We start from the raw sequence: 17,820 nt of genomic DNA on the forward strand, positions 1-17,820 counted from the left end.
AACTGAAACACCCTGTATTGGTTTTACTCTGTCCAATACAATCCGACCGAGCTCGATAGCTGCAGTCGCTTAAGTGCGGCCAGTGTCCAGTATTCGGGAGATAGTAGGTTCGAACCCCACTGTCGGCAGCCCTGAAAATGGTTTTCCGTGGTTTCCCATTTTCACACCAGGCAAATGCTGGGGCTGTACCTTAATTAAGGCCACGGCCGCTTCCTTCCCACTCCTAGCCCTTTCCTGTCCCATCGTCGCCGTAAGACCTATCTGTGTCGGTGCGACGTAAAACAAACTAGCAAAAAGAACTAGCAATACAGTCCGAAAGAGAAAATCTGCCTGATGGTTGACAGTTTTAATTTTTAATTTTAACTCAAACCCTGCTTACACCCATACAGCAGATGACCTAATAGGGGTGGCTATTAGGATTCTCTCTCTTTGTTTACACGGAAGTTAATCCCTTTACAGAGTATTTATTTTCTATCTGTTAAGTAATTTATATCGGTAATTTTTCCCTCCTCAACTATGAACGTTTTTTCACTAGGGCAAAATTAACATGAAACATAGTCACACACACATACGTACATGCTATTAGTTCTGATAGTTCATCAGAAAAGAAATGTTTGAAAACTCTTCTTCTTCATTTTGTGTTAGCCTCTGCGTAGCACTACATACATCATCATCATCATCATCATCATAGAACTCCTCCAGCATGCCAGGTGTGTTCGGGGTTGGGGGAGCGCGCGTTGAAAAGCTCGGTTGCCAAGTCACGGCGACCACGAGTGTGCTGATGTTTGATTTAAGGGTTGTTCCGTACTTACAAATAATTTTACTGAGCTGATAAACTACAGCTGGCTTTTAGGAAAGTTTCACACACATTTACATTGTACCAGGAATTGCCCGTACTTTATAGCTTGATGAGCATGAGATGGTACGCAGGGCATGTACGGCACATCAAATACGAGTGGGTACAGAGAGTGAGAGGATTTGCTTTGAATTTTTAAAACTGTTTGTTTATTGTATAAAGTCAAGTCCATATCACCTCATTACATTGGAAGATGGATTGAGTGTGACATTGCTTCGTCTTACGGCTGTTGATGTGCCGCGGTGCTCTGCTACTCCTCCCATCCTCACCATGGAGAAGCTCTCAACACCATGGAATCACATACACTCCAAGGGCAGCTCTAAATGTTCTTGAATTCTAGAAATTCTTGAGTTTGGGTCACCAGGCTTACTCACTCAGAAGGATAGCATGAACACACACATATTTAAGCCGTGTGGACATATTAGACGGATTAGTCTGAGGTGTAATTTTTTTAACTAACTTTTAATCATTCCCATGAAAAAAATGCAAGGATGCTTTGTCGAATGTCAGTGGAATCGGAAACAAATGCTTCTTTAAGCTGGTCACTGACTTGAGAAAATAAATTAACTTTCATGCAGCTGAATGTCAGTAGAATCGAACCCGCATTCTTCTTAACGTAAGTTACATTTGGCACAGACTATAAGATTGTTCACACACAAAAAATAGTTCACTTATGCTTTTCAATGTTTGAAGAAGATAATGCAACTATTTGTAGAGTTCTACTGTTAAATGGCAATTACTTCACTTTGGTAGAAGTTAAATGCTTGACATGTGAATTTAGTTTCGTTCACATGCACTTTTAAATAGACATGACGAGAAGGTAGCGCTATTAGACTATTAATACAGGAGTGCAATTAGTCCCGTTCACTCACACTGCCATGTTTATGTTCAAACACGAATAATATTACTGGTAAGACTTTATAATAATTTGATCGTGAAAATTAGTTCCGTTCACTAATAGTTCTAAGTTCCTCTAAATATTAAGAGAGATGAATTTCATGGTGATTGGTCCGTATTGAACTGTGATTACTAGAGCCCGGATTTCTATGCACTATCAAATCTCAAATGATGCATGCATTCATGCTCTATCATACGGCAAAACATGCACAATAAACTGGAAAATATGCTCTATCAAAATTCAATTCCTTTTGAAACATTATGCAACTACCGTACTTTCTCCAAATTGTCTTGATTTATGCTCATTCATTTATCTGTCAGCTTATTCTTAAAAACGGAAAATTATTTTCCTTCGTCACAAGTAGTGACAGGTGCATACTTAAATGAAGACATTTGGGACAAAGTGAGGTCAAATTGTACATCTTTTGCATTTTGCTTATATAATTTTGACGAATTCAAAGTCAAGATTTGAACAGATCACTTTGTTCGACCTATCTCTAGCTGCCGCAGCTACTTCTCCTTGCAATGATTGCAGACACTTGTGAACTGGTAACGATTGCCTGCTGCGATAACAAAGATGTGTGATGAGTGAGAGTTTCGAGTAGAATATTCCAGGATAATTGTAGTTTCAGTACAAAACCAAGCTCTGTAGGCTGCTATCTCAGTAACGCGTCATCACAGAAATATGATACAAGTTTTGTTTTGTTCGTCTAACATAGCCGAATAAATGAGACTTTGATGAGTAATGCACAATTTAAGGTTCAATGTATAGCAATTTTCAGTTCATCAAAATTGAACAGGACATGGAAATACTTAAAAATGTTAATAAAGGCCCCCTTCTAAACACAACTGAAAGCTGTTTAATTCACCTTGACCAATACTTCAACCCTAATTTCAATTTAAATGATATTTCTGAAAAATCCTATATTCTATTAGACTTCCTCATTCTTATTTTCAAAAATGCTAAATTTTCAAACCCAAATTTGATTTTCCATGCTTACAGTTTCTACCCACGTTTTCTACCTCCAATAATTTGTCCCGCCCCACCTTAAACTGCTACTCCTCCTTTATTTTCCTGTCCTATCTTTTCCTTTCTTCTTTCCATTTCCTGCTCTTTTAATCATATGCTATCTAATTCTACTCTATTTTAAAAAAAAAACTATCTTCTATTAACATGTTTATTTTTTCTCTCTCTCTTATCTGCATTGAACTGTGTATTATATCATACAAGACTCATATCTTCACAGCATTTAAATTTATACTTTACTACGCCACCTCAAGAACTACTTGAGCTCTTATCTTCAGGAAATCACACACTGCGTAAATGCTATTCTCATTTGTCCTAATATTGCGCTTTTTAACTTTTTTCTTTTCACAATTTTTTTTTGTGTCAACTGTTCTTCACCTCCATCTTCAAGAATCTGATATTCAAGATTCTATAAACATTAATATATATTTCTATCGTCAAATATATTAAACTGTATTGTATGATTTTGCGCCTAGCAAAGTTTGCAGGTCTGATCCTTGAACTATTTTCATTGAGTTTGATGAACACTTAGGAGCACAGTGCCGGTCAGCACATATGTTCTGCTGCTCTTCATGAACTTGCTTCTGGCTTCATCTATATGATTGATCCTAGATTTCTTCAGGATTTTGGTGACTTTTCAACACACAGTGCTAATCCCTGAAGTGTTACAGTGCTTCATGAACTGCATTTGCTATTGTTTTCCCGTGCATTGTTTTAATATTTTATGTGATAGGCCGATGATTACCCAGAACAGTGGTCGAAACCGGTACCGCGAGTAATTTACTAGGAATGTAACGTTACATTTCTATTTCTACTTGTATTGAATAGGTTGATCCATTATATCTTATTCTTCCAAGATCAGACGTAAAGTCAGGATTGCTTCACATGTTCCTACATTTCTTCTGAATCCAAATTGATCTTCTCCCAACTCAGTTTCAACTTGTCTTTCCATTCTTCTACAAATAATACATGCTAGAATTTTTCAGACGTGAGATACTAAACTAATGGTGCGGTAGTTTTCGCACTTGTCAACACCAGATTTCTTGGGAATAGATATAACAACATTCTGCCAAAAATTGGATGGCACTTCTGTCTCATACATTTTGCACACCAAATGGAATGACCTCGCAATGCTGGTTTCTCCTAAAGCAGCCAGTAATTCAGAGGGAATCCTATCAATTCCAGGTGCCTTGCTTCTATTCAGGTCTCTCAAAGCTCTGTTGAATTCCGACCTCAAAATTGGGTCACCTATTTCATCAGCATCAACAGCCTGTTCTTGTTCCAGAACCATATCATCTTATACATCCTTACCTTGATACAACTTTTGGATACAGTATGTTCCTGCCATCTTTCTGCCTTGTTGTCTTTCCCTACAAGTGGTTTTCCATCTGAACTCTCAATATTCATACACCTCATTTTCCTTTCTCCAAATGTTTCCTTTGATTTTCCTGTATGCAGCATCTATCTTCCCTGGGGCCATACAACTTTCAACATCCTTGCACTTCTTCAGCCATTCTCCTTAGCTGCCCCACACTTCCTATCCACTTCATTCTTTAATTGCCTGTATTCTTTTCTGCCCTCTTCATTTTTTGCATTCATGTATTTTCATCGTTCATCGATCATGTCTAGTATCTCGTGAATTATCCATTGATTCTTAGTTTATCTTTCCTTTCTGCCTAACATCTCTTCAGCAGCCCTACTGACCTCATTTTTTATGACTGACCATTCTTCTTCTACTGTGTTTCCTTCAGCCTTTCCATTTAGTCCTTGTGAAACATGTTCCTTGAAACAATCCTTCACACTCTTTTCTTTCAACTTGTCTAGATCCCATCTCATTGGATTCCTTCTCTTCTTAAATTTCTTCAACTTCAGATGGCATGAATTATCTGCATTAGTTTTTATTTTATGTATGTTTATGTGACAGGTACGCTCAAACAATGGGCAAAAAAATTAAATCTGAGTCCACAGTCAACAGTGTGGCCATTTAATGTGACTTGAATGGGTTAAGTGTTGAGGTCAGGAAAAAGTTCCTTCGGATTTACATTTGGAGCATAGATTTGTACGGATGTGCCCCTTCGATGGTGAGGAAATATGGAAAGTCCATGTTCTAAACTTTTGAGCTATCGTGCTACAGGCAAATGCTCAAAATTAGCTGGATAGAAAAGATGACAAATATGTCCTGATGAAAATACAAGAAAAATGGAGCCTGTGGAAAAACATGAAGATGCATCCTAGTACGACATGCGCTTAGACTTTCTGACCATTTTAGAGGGGAAAGCACGAAGGAAGAAATAGTATGGGAAGATAATCTTATATCCACCAAATTCAAAATGATGTTGGCTGAATGAAATCAAGATGTGAAACAACTTGCTCAAGACATAAGTACTTAGGAGGCTGTCTACCTTTGCTTCTGCTACTGCAAACCAACCTTCGGATTAATAACTGGGTGATGAAGCCCGGGAAAGAATCAAATTGTTCAGAATTCTTTAGAAGATATGAACTGAAACAATGTTCTAAACCTTATACGGCAAAATGCCGCTGTAACAAATACCAGTATAATGAAATGTTCAGAAATGCAGAATTATTTTTAGGCCCCTTCTGTTTTTCCCAATGTAATGTGTTAAAGTATTTCATTTTAATGAATTTCCTACTTTCGGTATAACAAATTCAAATTTAGCATTTTTGCCTATATTTATTCATTTTTTGAAAATATAATTGAAATTCATCCTGTTTTAATCGCTGGGCATTTTGCACAATACGTTCCTGTACAGCTAATACCAGACACCTTGCTTACCACAGCACATGGGTGAAACTGGCCAGTTACAAATGTCAGGAAAAGGTAAACAAACCACATGACAATTCTGATGAGTGGGTTGCCTACACAACAGCATGTGATCGAGTTTCGTAAAATAAATTTATATTTTATTCAGTTTAGGAGTACGTCATTATGTAGGATTAATTTCTTGTAAGTGAAACACATCAAAGCCAATTTTATTTTCTAATTCTTCCTAAAATTAGGTTGCATGGATTATTCGATTAACCGCGTATATACAGTAGCCATTTTCCATACACTTACATGCTTGGTACTTATTTCAGTATAACAAAATTTCGTTGTAAGAAATTAAATTTTTGAGATCCCCAAAATTTAGTTATACTGGTATTTTACTGTAGAATCAAGCTGAAGAAAAAAGTGAAGAGCAGTTGGAACCCACACACATTAATATCTATGTGTTTTTCATTTGTATATGTTCCTAGCCTCCTTCCTAGCAGCCTGCTTTCAATAAAAATTCTTAATATTTGCTGTTTTCTTTCCATTTTATGTATAAATATAAAATATCTCAGGTTACCCGTTGCATGGTTTGCTTGTCCAGTGTTCCTAGTTTTCCACTGCTCGTATACTTCAGTAGTTTTTGTCTGCATATTTTCTTTTGTTTATCAGCTATATCCTACACTCACCACATAGATTGATGTTTTAAGAATGGATTCATTCCTGCTTTCTGAATAAAATTGGAAATTACGGGCATTTTAATCGAGATCTGGAAGAACTCGGATTGATAAGGAGAGAGTTCGCCAGTAAAGATGGCAATCCTGGCAACAGCTGTCTTTATTGTTTGGCATTTCCGTATTAGCATTCATCTCCTCCCTCAACCAATATTAGCTTGTTAGTGTGTTCATCTTAAGCGGTGTTCCTGTCCTCCTACTTTTGCATCTTTGATGAATATGAGTATTCCTACTTTGTGTAGATTTCCCTCTTACAAATGAACATATTTCAGATTGAGGCGATATGTCTTGTTAGGTTGAGTCTGATCACTCTTGATTGTGTAACATGAAAAGGAAGAACTGCTGTATTTACCCAAGTATAAGACGAGGTCATAAGTTATGAATTTCATTATGGTCTGTATTGACAACTGATCACTATCAAAGGGGAGAAGGGTCCATCTATTAACTTTGTATATTGTCTTATAAAACTGGGACTAGTTTCAACCCCATATACATTGGGTCATCTTCAGCCATGCTACAATTGGAAGACTTATGCACACATATAACAAATAATTAAACACTTGGGTATGCCACAAATTTACAGTCTTAATTTAAACCATTGATGAAGTCCGAACAACACATTGAAACTTGAAACTGACACATCAAAACAGTTGTGGTTGTTGCCGAACTATGTCATCACTCTTACAGCGGTCAAATGTTCTTGAGTTAATCTGGGAGTTGGCATAGATGAGCAACTTGCTTTATAATTCATGTTTGTTCAATGTATGTGGGTAATGACTTTATGCAGCTTGAAGGGGAACATTTGTAATTTTGAAAAGGTATTCCTTTTCGTCAGATGTAGTGATCTATTGTTTAACCCGTCAAAGCCCAAACACAGTGCAGGAAATAAATCTATGTATTTCCTTTCAGATTATGTTAGCTACACTACAAAAAACAATGCAAAACCAAAAATCTGCAGGAAACGTGGTCCACAAAGAAAATATAGGGGTGTCACCTGTAGGTGACATTGGTCAATATAGTTACAGTTCTCAGCTTGCTGGTAGACTACATTCAAGTGTGAGGACAACTGCTGCCCCTAATGCATATTCGGACTGTCCCGTATTCGGAGCCGATTTAGACCTTTGGTAAGGCTCAAAGTCTATGAGGTACCCAAATCGCGTAGCAATTGACCACAGTTATGTCTAGCATATGGTTCTTGTGCGGAGTGTATAACGTGGTCATTTTCACAATGAGATTCTTCTTGAATGAACAGTAACTCAAAACACTGAACTGCAGACAGTTGCGCTCTGTCATATTCAGAAGGTTCCTCATGCACATCACCTCACCCAATCGGAAAATAAAATAATAAGAAGAATTATTCTTATCTGTAGCTGCCCACAATGTAATGTATTGTATCTTTTCATGGAAGATGCTGGTTTATTGGTCCTAGAAAGACCAGATGCCTGCTGCATTTCATTAGAAGGTATCAGCGTACCATCATAAGCTGATATCACATACAGTGAAACTCGGTTAAGAAGTTCCCGCATAAGAAGTTTTCCCGCCTAATAAGTGTGATATTCTTGGTCCTTTGATCAGTTGCATTAAGATATATGTATATTTTTCCCGTTTAAAGTGTTCTGTTTTAAATATATTTCCCGGTTAAACAGTTCAGATTTTAGAGCCCCTTGAGATAGAAAACGTCCGCTCAAAGCAGCGCTCGCTTCGTGTCTCTGGTGTCACGGAACCTGTGTGGGCTTGCCAAAGCCATACGACGTCATGCTATGACAACACGGACACCAGATGCTCACTCTCACCTTGTGGAATCGAATCGAACCCATCAGTCGAAATTTTCACTCCACCGTTCCATCTAGCAGAATAGAATAGAACAGGATTCTATGTAGGAAACATAAAGCACGCAATGGATGGTTTGATAAAACTTTAATGCAGTAATTTGCGGGCCGCGACAGGGTGTTGTTAATTGAGGTGGCCTAAACATTAATTAAAAACCATAAAGTGTATTTGTCCACAACATTACTATTAATCCACCACAAAATTGAATATTCTAACCTGTTTGATTTTTCATTTCCTTGCTTATTTCCTTCCAGGCATTCTCTCTTACGTTGTTGCAATAATACTTATGGGTCTTGTCGTAGAGGAAATTACGTTTTTGAACTAAACTGATAAGATTTTCCATGTCCATTATTAGTGAGGTAAACAAAAACAACTTCCCGACTCTATGGAGGAAACAGCCGACTTGCCAGCAGCCAGCTGATACACATGCCGCCATAGCCGGCCGAAAGATCCGGATTGTTTACGAAGTTGAACGAATGTTGATAGCCAAACTGGGTGTTGGTGGGAGGCAAACAGAGGCATTGCAATACCACGTGTTGGCATAAAATTGAAAGTTATTTTTAATTTTACCTTTATACGAGCTAAACATTGTATTATCGTGTCACTCGTAATTATTACATCGCATTATTAGAACATAGCACAAGGATGAGGACACATGAAATAGAAGTCTCGCGGGGAAAGAAACTGTTTATGGTTAGATGTGTTAGCGTTGCTACTGCACCTTTATCACTCACACATAATACCCCAGATACTTTTCCATGTACTCATTTCTGCAACTTCGAACCTGTGTTTCTTCATTACCTATAGCATGAAGAGGATTGAAGCGGGAAAATAAACTCAGTACTGGTTTGGCCATGTGGTACTTGCGAAAAAGCCATAAACTACGCCCGTTGCCGTGACAACCAGTAGGAATGCAGGGGCGATTTAGGCCTAGGGTCTAAGAATCTCTAAGAATAAGTTGCCAGATTTCCCATTTGCTGCCGTTATCCTTGAAGCAGGTGTTGGGAGTGTGAGGAAGATAGAAAGCACATGCTAACAAACTGTAGTACACATCTTGTCTTTGCGTCTTGTAAGCCTAAGCTACGGTATGCCAAGCATAGTGTAGCGTCGTAATTAGTATGAATAGGAGTCAGTGAAGTTAGTTGTATTTGTAATATCAACATACAAATGTTTTAAGTGAAAATGAGTGGAACTCAGAGGAAAGAGATCAAGCAAAAGGCTAACAATAAAAGACAAAGTGGAGATAATAAGGAAAGTGGAGTCGTCTACACTTCCCCGTGTTGCTTTGGCAAAGGAGCTCGGGATGCAGCCGTCTACTTTGAACAGTATTATAGTGAAGAAAGAAGAGATCTTTGCTTCTGCAGGGAATGCTTTAGCAAATTGCAAGGAAGTTAAATCTGAAAATTATGATGAAATAGAACAAGCTCTGCTAATATGGTTTAAACAGCAGCGAAGTTTAAACATACCTTTCAGTAGGATTATTGTGAAGGAGAAAGCCAAAAAATTGCATGCAAATTAAGGGTACCTTTTACCGCGTCGAACGGGTGGCTGGACTGCTTTAAAAATCGAGCTGGCATCGTTTACAAAACAATTTGTGGCGAAGCAGAGTGTGTGTGTGCAGAGGAAAGGGATGCGTGGAAGGAAATGGTTCTGCCTGCTAAAATAAGCAAACCTTGCAACGTTTTTACTCTCGATTAATTCGCACTTTTTTACTAGCTTATTCCGGATATGTCTATAGTTTTGAAGGGAGAACCTTGCCACGGGGTAAAATTAAGTAAAATATATGTATAATACGATATGTTCAATTATTTTACTTTCTCTAAAAATATTGTCTTGATAATCAAATTTTTATATTGTGGCGTTCTGTTAGCAGCTCTTATATATCGGCCTATTTCGGTATTGTTCACAAACAAGGAAATCTGTTGGCTGTGTGTTTCACATGTATTTCAAAGTACAGAATAAGTTTTGGGGCATTACCCCTTTTAAGAAGTTTCCTGCTTAAGTTTTTTTTTTTTTTTTTGCAGTCCCTTGAAAAACTTCTTAACAGAGTTTCACTATATATTTATACCGTCAACCTCGACATTCTACCAGGAAGGGGATTGACATCGACAGAATCAGTTGCTTCATCGCCACTTCCCTCATCCGTAAATTGCCCATAATTTTGAGGAAACATATCATCTGGCGTGTATTATTACTGTCATCTTCCAACATTTGTAGTAGCTTATCCAGTGTCAGACTGAAGAGAGAGAAAAAACATGAAGTGAATATCAGATACTATTCATAATTGAAACTGGACAAAAGGCCTACAGATGACACCAAGCATTTTCATGGCAATAACGTATGCTTAAATTATAATATTATGTTTAAGAATGTATCACTTTCATTATTGAACCTTTAAGCAATATACATGCATAAAATGCAAAATAAAATTACCTTTTATCACATGCTTTTCATGCCACAATAACTTGCAGTTGCTTCACCACTTCAATCCAGTCCGTTTCCTCTTTTATCTGAGCGAGAGCTGACTGATCAGTGCAGGCTAAGAGTTCAGAACGGGTCCATTTCAAATTATAAGACCTTTTCTTAAATACTTTCAACAGGCAGAAAAGTTAAAGCAGCCTCATGAGCAGGAAATGTTATTATTAGGTGTCACCTGTAGGTGACATTGGGCTTTGATGGGTTAATTGATGTGAATGTCTGAAAATAAAATAATTTGAAGTAAGTTATTGAGAAAAGAAGGGAAGCTAGGAGATCAAGATAAATATATATAGCTATATGAGACTCGCCCCTGTGTTCTTCGTAAGTTATGTGCATCTGACAGGGACACCAACACCAGATTGATAGTTAAGAGGGAGCAGGAATATAGTTTATGATAGCGGTGGTTAGGTAGGTTTGAACTGATTGGTGGACTTGCCGTGTCTTTTTTCCGTTCATACTTTGTGTATATAGGAATGATTATATCAAATAGAATATTAGATTTTTCATTTATTTCATTAATATTATGGTTAGGGTTAAAGTACTGTTCTAAATTAATGTAACAGTTCTCCAATATGTTGAGCATGGTGCCTTTCTTATCTGCAAATTACAAATGTCCCTTCAAGCTACATAAATTCATTACCCATATTGCATTGAACAAACATAAATTATAAATCAAGTTGCTCATCTGTGCCAACTCTCAGATCAACTAAAAAACATTTGACTGCTGTAAGAGCGACGACATAGTTCGGCATCAACCACAACTGTTTTGATGTGTCAATTAGTTTTAGTCTGGATGTGTTGTTCGGACTTCATCAATGGTTTAAATTAAGACTAAACTTGTGATATACCAAAGTGTTTAATTTATTATTGGTTATATGTGTGCATATGTCTTCCAATTGGAGCATGGCTGAAGATGACCCTATATATATGGGGTCAAAATTAGTCCCAGTTTTATAAGACAGTATACAAACTTATGGTAGTTTCTATCCTTTGGTAGTAATAAGACTATATTTTTCTCTTAAATGTGGCTATCTTAAAACTGTTTTTTCCCTGTTCCACTCTGGGTTGTTTTTATTTTTACATAGCTAATAGCGTGTAATAGTCAAAAATATCTATTTTCGTATTGGAGTGCAGCCGCAGCATGTTTTACCCCACATGTTTCTAGGTCAGTCTTAGCTCCTACTTAATGGAATAGAGTGAAACCAAACTGTAGAAATTTCCACTCTGCCATTCATATATAGTGGAGTGGGATTCTACACAAAAAACAATACTTTCGATGAACGGTGTGAGAGGCGGAAAGTGTAAACTCTCATACCAGTATACGCGGACTCCAGTGTGATGTGATTTTGTGACAAGGTTAACAATCATTATGTATACAATCTACCACAAACTTAAACATTCTAACCTTTAGATTCATCATATGCTTGTCGCTTATGTGTATGTCGTTGATGCTGTAATATTTGAGAGTCTTGTTATGTAGGAAATTATATTAAATAAATTGATTCAATAATGAATTAATATATTTTTTGGTGTCCGTTATTCATGTGTATGTATGTTGGGTATTCAGCCCAAAGGCTGGTTTGATCCTCCACAGCTCCGCCAACAGCTGCCATAAACAGCCTAGGCGTCACTGAAGAGGCATACTAGGGAAGTGAGGAATGAGGTAGTTTCCCGTTGCTTTCCTCACTGAGCCAGAAGTTGCTATTACATATCAGTCTGCCAAGCCCACTGAAATGCATGCACCAACTGACCCTATGAGCGATATTTTCACACCATTCATAACAGGGACTGGCTGCATAAGGAATGGTATTACTAGCATCACTCATACCTCAGTCACTTTCATATTGTCAAAGCCAAGGATGAGACTGAGACAGGGCAATGAAAGTAACAAATTTATTCTAGCCCGTACCGGAAGACATAGTGCACTGTAAACACTACATCTCGCCAGCAAAGGCAAGGCAAGTAATTACCATGGAACAAACTTCCCAGACTGTATGTAAGAGACAGCTGAGCTGACTTTACAGTTGGAGCTGATACACATTTGCCGCCAAACAAGCAGAATGAAAGATTACAATCGACAGTAAAATTGCATGGATGTGCTGTCAAAAAATATTCTTAACAAAGAATTCTGTTCGATTTGACTTGTGGCGATCGCCATCTCGATATCTCATTTAATCACAAGCGTGTGTGGTGAGCGTGCAGCCTGCCTGCCTGCCTGCCTCTACCTGTTTCTCACCAGCATTGAAAGCAGTGTGTGCACATGCTAGTTTCTTGAATCTCCTTTTATGTACATTTCTTTGAAAAAGGTGATGTGGGTGATCATGTTAAGAAGACAGGTACTTTAATGTTGGAATCGCATTTCTTTTTTTTATGCTTTGCAGTTACAATGCAAACTTGAAACTTAAAGTGGTGAAATTTGTGGAAACCAACAACTGCCTTGCAGCACAAACTTAGTGTTACAGAAGCTAATGTTCAACATTGGAGAAAATGGAAGGAAACCTTAAAATATGCCCTTTCTATGCGGAAGGCATTTCAGGACTGTAAGATGGCAATTTCAAGGGCCTAGAAATGGTAATCCAGGAATATGTGCACGAGAAATGAGAGAATGGTCTTCTTATTTCGTGGGAAACTATAAGAATGAAAGCCATGGAAGAATCGTTGTTACACCGGATACCACAGCAGTAATTTAAAGAGAGTGTAGGATGGACTTTGAGGTTCATGCGGAGGCGTGGTCTAGCTCTTCGTAGAAGAACCACACTGGCACAAAGGCTGCGAAAATTATTTTAATATCAGCAGCATGTAATTTGTCTTCATATGCAGTACAGTTAGTTTCTATCTCAAATCAGGAGTGCAGACGAAACACTCCAGTGTACTTCAATATTCTTTCCAATACTGCATTTGATACAGTAGGTTCAAAATCTGTGTTAAAACTAGTGACAGTGAAAAAACTTCAAATAAGTTATGTTGGCAGTATTGGCTGTTGGAAGGAAGCTTCCACCATTCGTAATATTGAATAGGCAGAATCTGCCAAAGTGGCATTATATTCAGAAGTAATGATGAAGGCTAGATGACTGCTGAAGTGTGGAGAAGGCGGCTGTACTCCTGAATCAGTGAGGTGGTCTGTGGATGGATGCATTGAAAGGGTGTTTGACACCAAATGTGAAGGCAGCTGTTTCTGAACTTAATACAGATTTAGTGTTCATACCAGAAGGAATGATCTTTCAGCTGCAGGTAGTTGTCATTGTGAGTAAACCATTTAAGGACCCCCTTCGACGTCTCTACGAGGAATGGTTGCTTGCTGGTAAATGTTCCCTCAAGACTGCACGGAACATCATCTCAGCAGGTATGTGTAGGTGTAATTATCCTTTAATTATGTTAATTAATTATGCTAGTCATTGTTTATAATTTTGTTTCCATTTCGTCCCAGAATCAATTATGCACGATTTCAAGAAGTGTTTGTCTAACATGGATGGATCAGTAACGACGTTCTTTGGAAGAAAATAATGAACTTTCAGAATCAAGTGATGAAAGTGATGACAAAAAACAAAATTAAGATTACTGTATTTTTCAGTATGACTGAATTGCTTATATTTGGCTGACAGGGTACTGTATTATTTTTTTCATACAGCAGTAATACTAGGTGATGCCTGAGTGTGTTTCATTTCATAACACAAATGAAACTCTTGTGAAACTCCACCTCTGAAAATCAAGATCATTTTTGGAGGTTGTCTTATATTTGGGTAAATACCGTATTTCATCTTTGGCCCTCTGTGAATCAGTATATCAGATTTATGGGAATTGTGTTGATATTAAGCCTTGCATGTTACTGCAGATGCTAGTGTATCAGACATTTTTAGGAACAGATATTTGACCTATTATGAATGCTATATGTGGTATGAAAATGTTTATTACTTAAATATAGTAAATATCATGTACAGTTTGTTTTTCTTTGTTTATATGTTCTGTTGCAATAGAAGCACCCCTTTTGATCAAATACTAGTAATTGCTAAAATATGTTTGACAGGAATTGGCAACGCTTACAAAGAACTTCTCCGGTGCCGAATTAGAAGGTCTTGTTCGTGCTGCGCAGTCTACAGCAATGAATAGGTTGATCAAGGCTGCAAGCAAAGTGGAAGTTGATCCTGAGGCCATGGAGAAGCTGATGGTATCAAGAGCAGACTTCCTGAACGCTTTGGAACATGACATTAAACCTGTGAGTGGTGACATTTTTTATTAATGGAGATAGTTGTTAAACTGACTAATTTACATTTAATTGGTGATATTGTAGTTGGTGTACATTGTTGCTTCAATCAGAAACTAGATCCAAAGGCTGTAATGTAGGAGAGAGGTATGTGTATTCGTAGAACAAGTCGTATACAGTGGAACCTCGATTATCCCTTCCCAGAAACTATTCTTTCCCAGATTATTTGTTCTAATTACATGGTCCTGCAAACATCATAATTAAATCTTGTTTCCACTGAGCTTGATATTTGCAGGCACTTCAGTGCGGCCATTACCCAGTATTCAGGAGATGGGTTTGAATGTCACTGTCGGCTGCCCTGAACATGGTTTTCCATGGTTTCCCCATTTTCACACCAGGCAAATGCTGGGGCTGTTCGTTAATTAAGGCCACGGCCTCTTCCTTCCCACTCCTAACCCTTTTCTGTCCCATCGTCGCCATAAGACCTATTTGTGTCAGTGTGACATCATCATCATCATCATCATCATTTCCCCTTATCTAGTTCCTGCCGGGTCGGTTATTTATGGCACTTCTCCATCTTCCTCTTTCCTTCCGCCATTCCTCTTTCGCAGTCTTGTCCCAGTCTAAATTTAGTCTTCTTCATTGATTCAGTCCACTTTGTTCTAGGTCTTCCTCTTGCTCTCTTGCCCTCGCACTTTGCCTCCAGCATCTGTCTTGGAATTCTATTATTCTCCATCCTCTTTACATGTCCAAACCACCTTAGTTTATTCTTTTCAACTCTCTCATTTAACTTTCCTATCCCAACTTCCTTCCTAACATCATTTCTCACTCTTTCTTTCCTTGTCTTTCCTGTCATACCTCTTAGGAATTTTATCTCACTGGCTTGAATTCTACTCTCTTGCCTGCTAGTCAAAGTCCAAGTCTCAGCTGCATAAGTCAAGTATGTGTACATATTACATTCTGTACATTATCTTTTTACTTTTCCTTGGTACTTCTTTGCTCCAAACAAGTTTTCTTACACTTTGGTAGAATGCATTACTCTGCTGTACCCTCCTGCTGATCTCCATGTCCACCCTAGCATTTTTCATTAATTCACTTCCTAGGTATTTAAAACTGTCCACAATTTCCAGACTCTGACTTCCAATTTTCACACAGTGCCCTTTCCTTGCCTTTCCCCTCTCGACATCACCATAGTCTTGCTTTTCTCTGTACTGATTTTCATGCCATACTTCTCAATTTTTTCGTTCAGTACATCTAGTTGTTGTTGCATTTTTTTGCTGTTCTTTCCACAGATCACAAAATCATCTGCAAATAGCAGTATCTTCATCTCTTTATCTCCTTAGGCTTCCTTTGTTTCCTTTACAATTTCATCCATGACCATAATAATCAAAAGTGGTGACAGCACACTCCCCTGTCTTAGTCCAGTCTTATTCCTAAACCTTTCTGTTTTTCCAACTGGGGTCAGTACTCGGCTAACACAGTTGTGCATTGCTTGCACCATTTTTAACATTTCTCTTCAGAGTCTCTTTTTAACCATGGTTTCCCAAACCTTCTCTCTGGGGACACTATCATAAGCCTTTTCTATATCTATGAAAATCATGACCAGATCCATTTCATACTCACAGTTCTTTTCCTTCACCTGTCTCATGCTAAAGATTGGGTCCACTGTAGATCTTCCACTCTTCTTCAATCGTTCTTCTCATTCTTTCTAATATTCTTTCCAGTATTTTAACTACGTGCAATATAAATGTGGTTCCTTTACAGTTACTACAAACTTTCCTGTCCCCTTCTGGTCTTCTGGTACACATTTGTGTTACCACATACACTTTAGTAGTCGGTACAACCATTGCATACCATTATAAATGGTCCATTATTGGACATTATAAATTTTCCAGCTAACTCATTCCCGGTTGCCAGCTTTTCACCCTCGTGTGCTAGGTTGGGCTCATCAGTTGGTACCTAGCACACCTACCAAGACGCTGGCTAGTGCATACCGTGCAGGCCACTGCGTAGGCTACTTGGAGCCACCGGCAGTGCCAATGCACTATGAGAGACTTTGTCTCTTTACTAAAAATTGATGCCTGCTTGGCTATCATATGATATAGATGTTGATTCCCATAGGGAATCTGAAATATTTGTCTCGAATGAGTAAATTTATAATACCAATATAAATGGTCCGTTATTGGACATTATAAATTTTCCAGCTAACTCATTCCCGGGGGAATCAACATCTACAGTAGAGTCTAGATTATCTGACCTAAACGGGACCTGGAGTGTGTTGGATCACCGAAAATGTCTGATAATACAGAACAACTTTGAAAATGAACCGAAACAAACAGGAAGGCTGTATTCTAGTACTAAAACAATGACATGTTTTACGGTACTCTGTTTATTGCATTATCTGTTCAATTGTACAGTGCATGCAGTATTGAACGAAAGCATTCCAAATGTCTTACGAAAAGAAACTTGTCAACAATGTCTGCTTGCCTGCTGATCCATGTTTTCTTGCTGCGAGATCCCGCCATCGACGAAAAATCAGCACCTCCGTTGCGCTTGCTTCTGGCTGTTGCTCAACGTAGGTTAATGCCATTTCCAATGCACTTAATCCTTCACTGTGAGTCATCGTTTTCTCCTCTTGTTCTGCAATGCCTCGTTCTTCTTCATCATCATCCTCATTTCCATTAGCATTCACAAAATCAGTAATATCAGGGTCAGTTAGTTCAAACACCTGATCTTGTGCACACCACTTACTCGCATCTTCAGTCGTAGCATCCTCACAGCCAGGAATGCAATTCAGTAGGGGCACAATATTTTCCATGTCTTCTTGTACCACCTCTCGATGTTCAACCTCACTAAACAATATGTTCCAAGACTTTGCTAATGTCGTCGTTTCAACTTCTTCCCAAGACTGCGCTATCCAATGTGCCACGTCTTTTATGTTGATTTAACTTTTCTATCGTGTCGTTGCCATTGTCCATTTCCTCTATCAGGGATGAAAGGAGTTTCTGCCTATATTTCCTCTTCAGTGTT

General features: G+C 38.2%; 1 protein-coding gene across 1 annotated transcript in view; it reads left to right on the forward strand.

The window, feature by feature from the left end:
- The window catches only part of LOC136857696 (vesicle-fusing ATPase 1), a 241,275-nt gene that overhangs the window by 156,006 nt on the left and 67,449 nt on the right, over positions 1–17,820 (forward strand). The window contains exon 10 of the mRNA XM_067136554.2: positions 14,614–14,802. Coding sequence (XP_066992655.2) covers positions 14,614–14,802 — 189 coding nt within the window. The remainder of the gene's footprint in view (positions 1–14,613; positions 14,803–17,820) is intronic.

The sequence above is a fragment of the Anabrus simplex genome, chromosome 1 (genome assembly GCF_040414725.1).
Source record: "Anabrus simplex isolate iqAnaSimp1 chromosome 1, ASM4041472v1, whole genome shotgun sequence".
Taxonomy (NCBI): domain Eukaryota; kingdom Metazoa; phylum Arthropoda; class Insecta; order Orthoptera; family Tettigoniidae; genus Anabrus; species Anabrus simplex.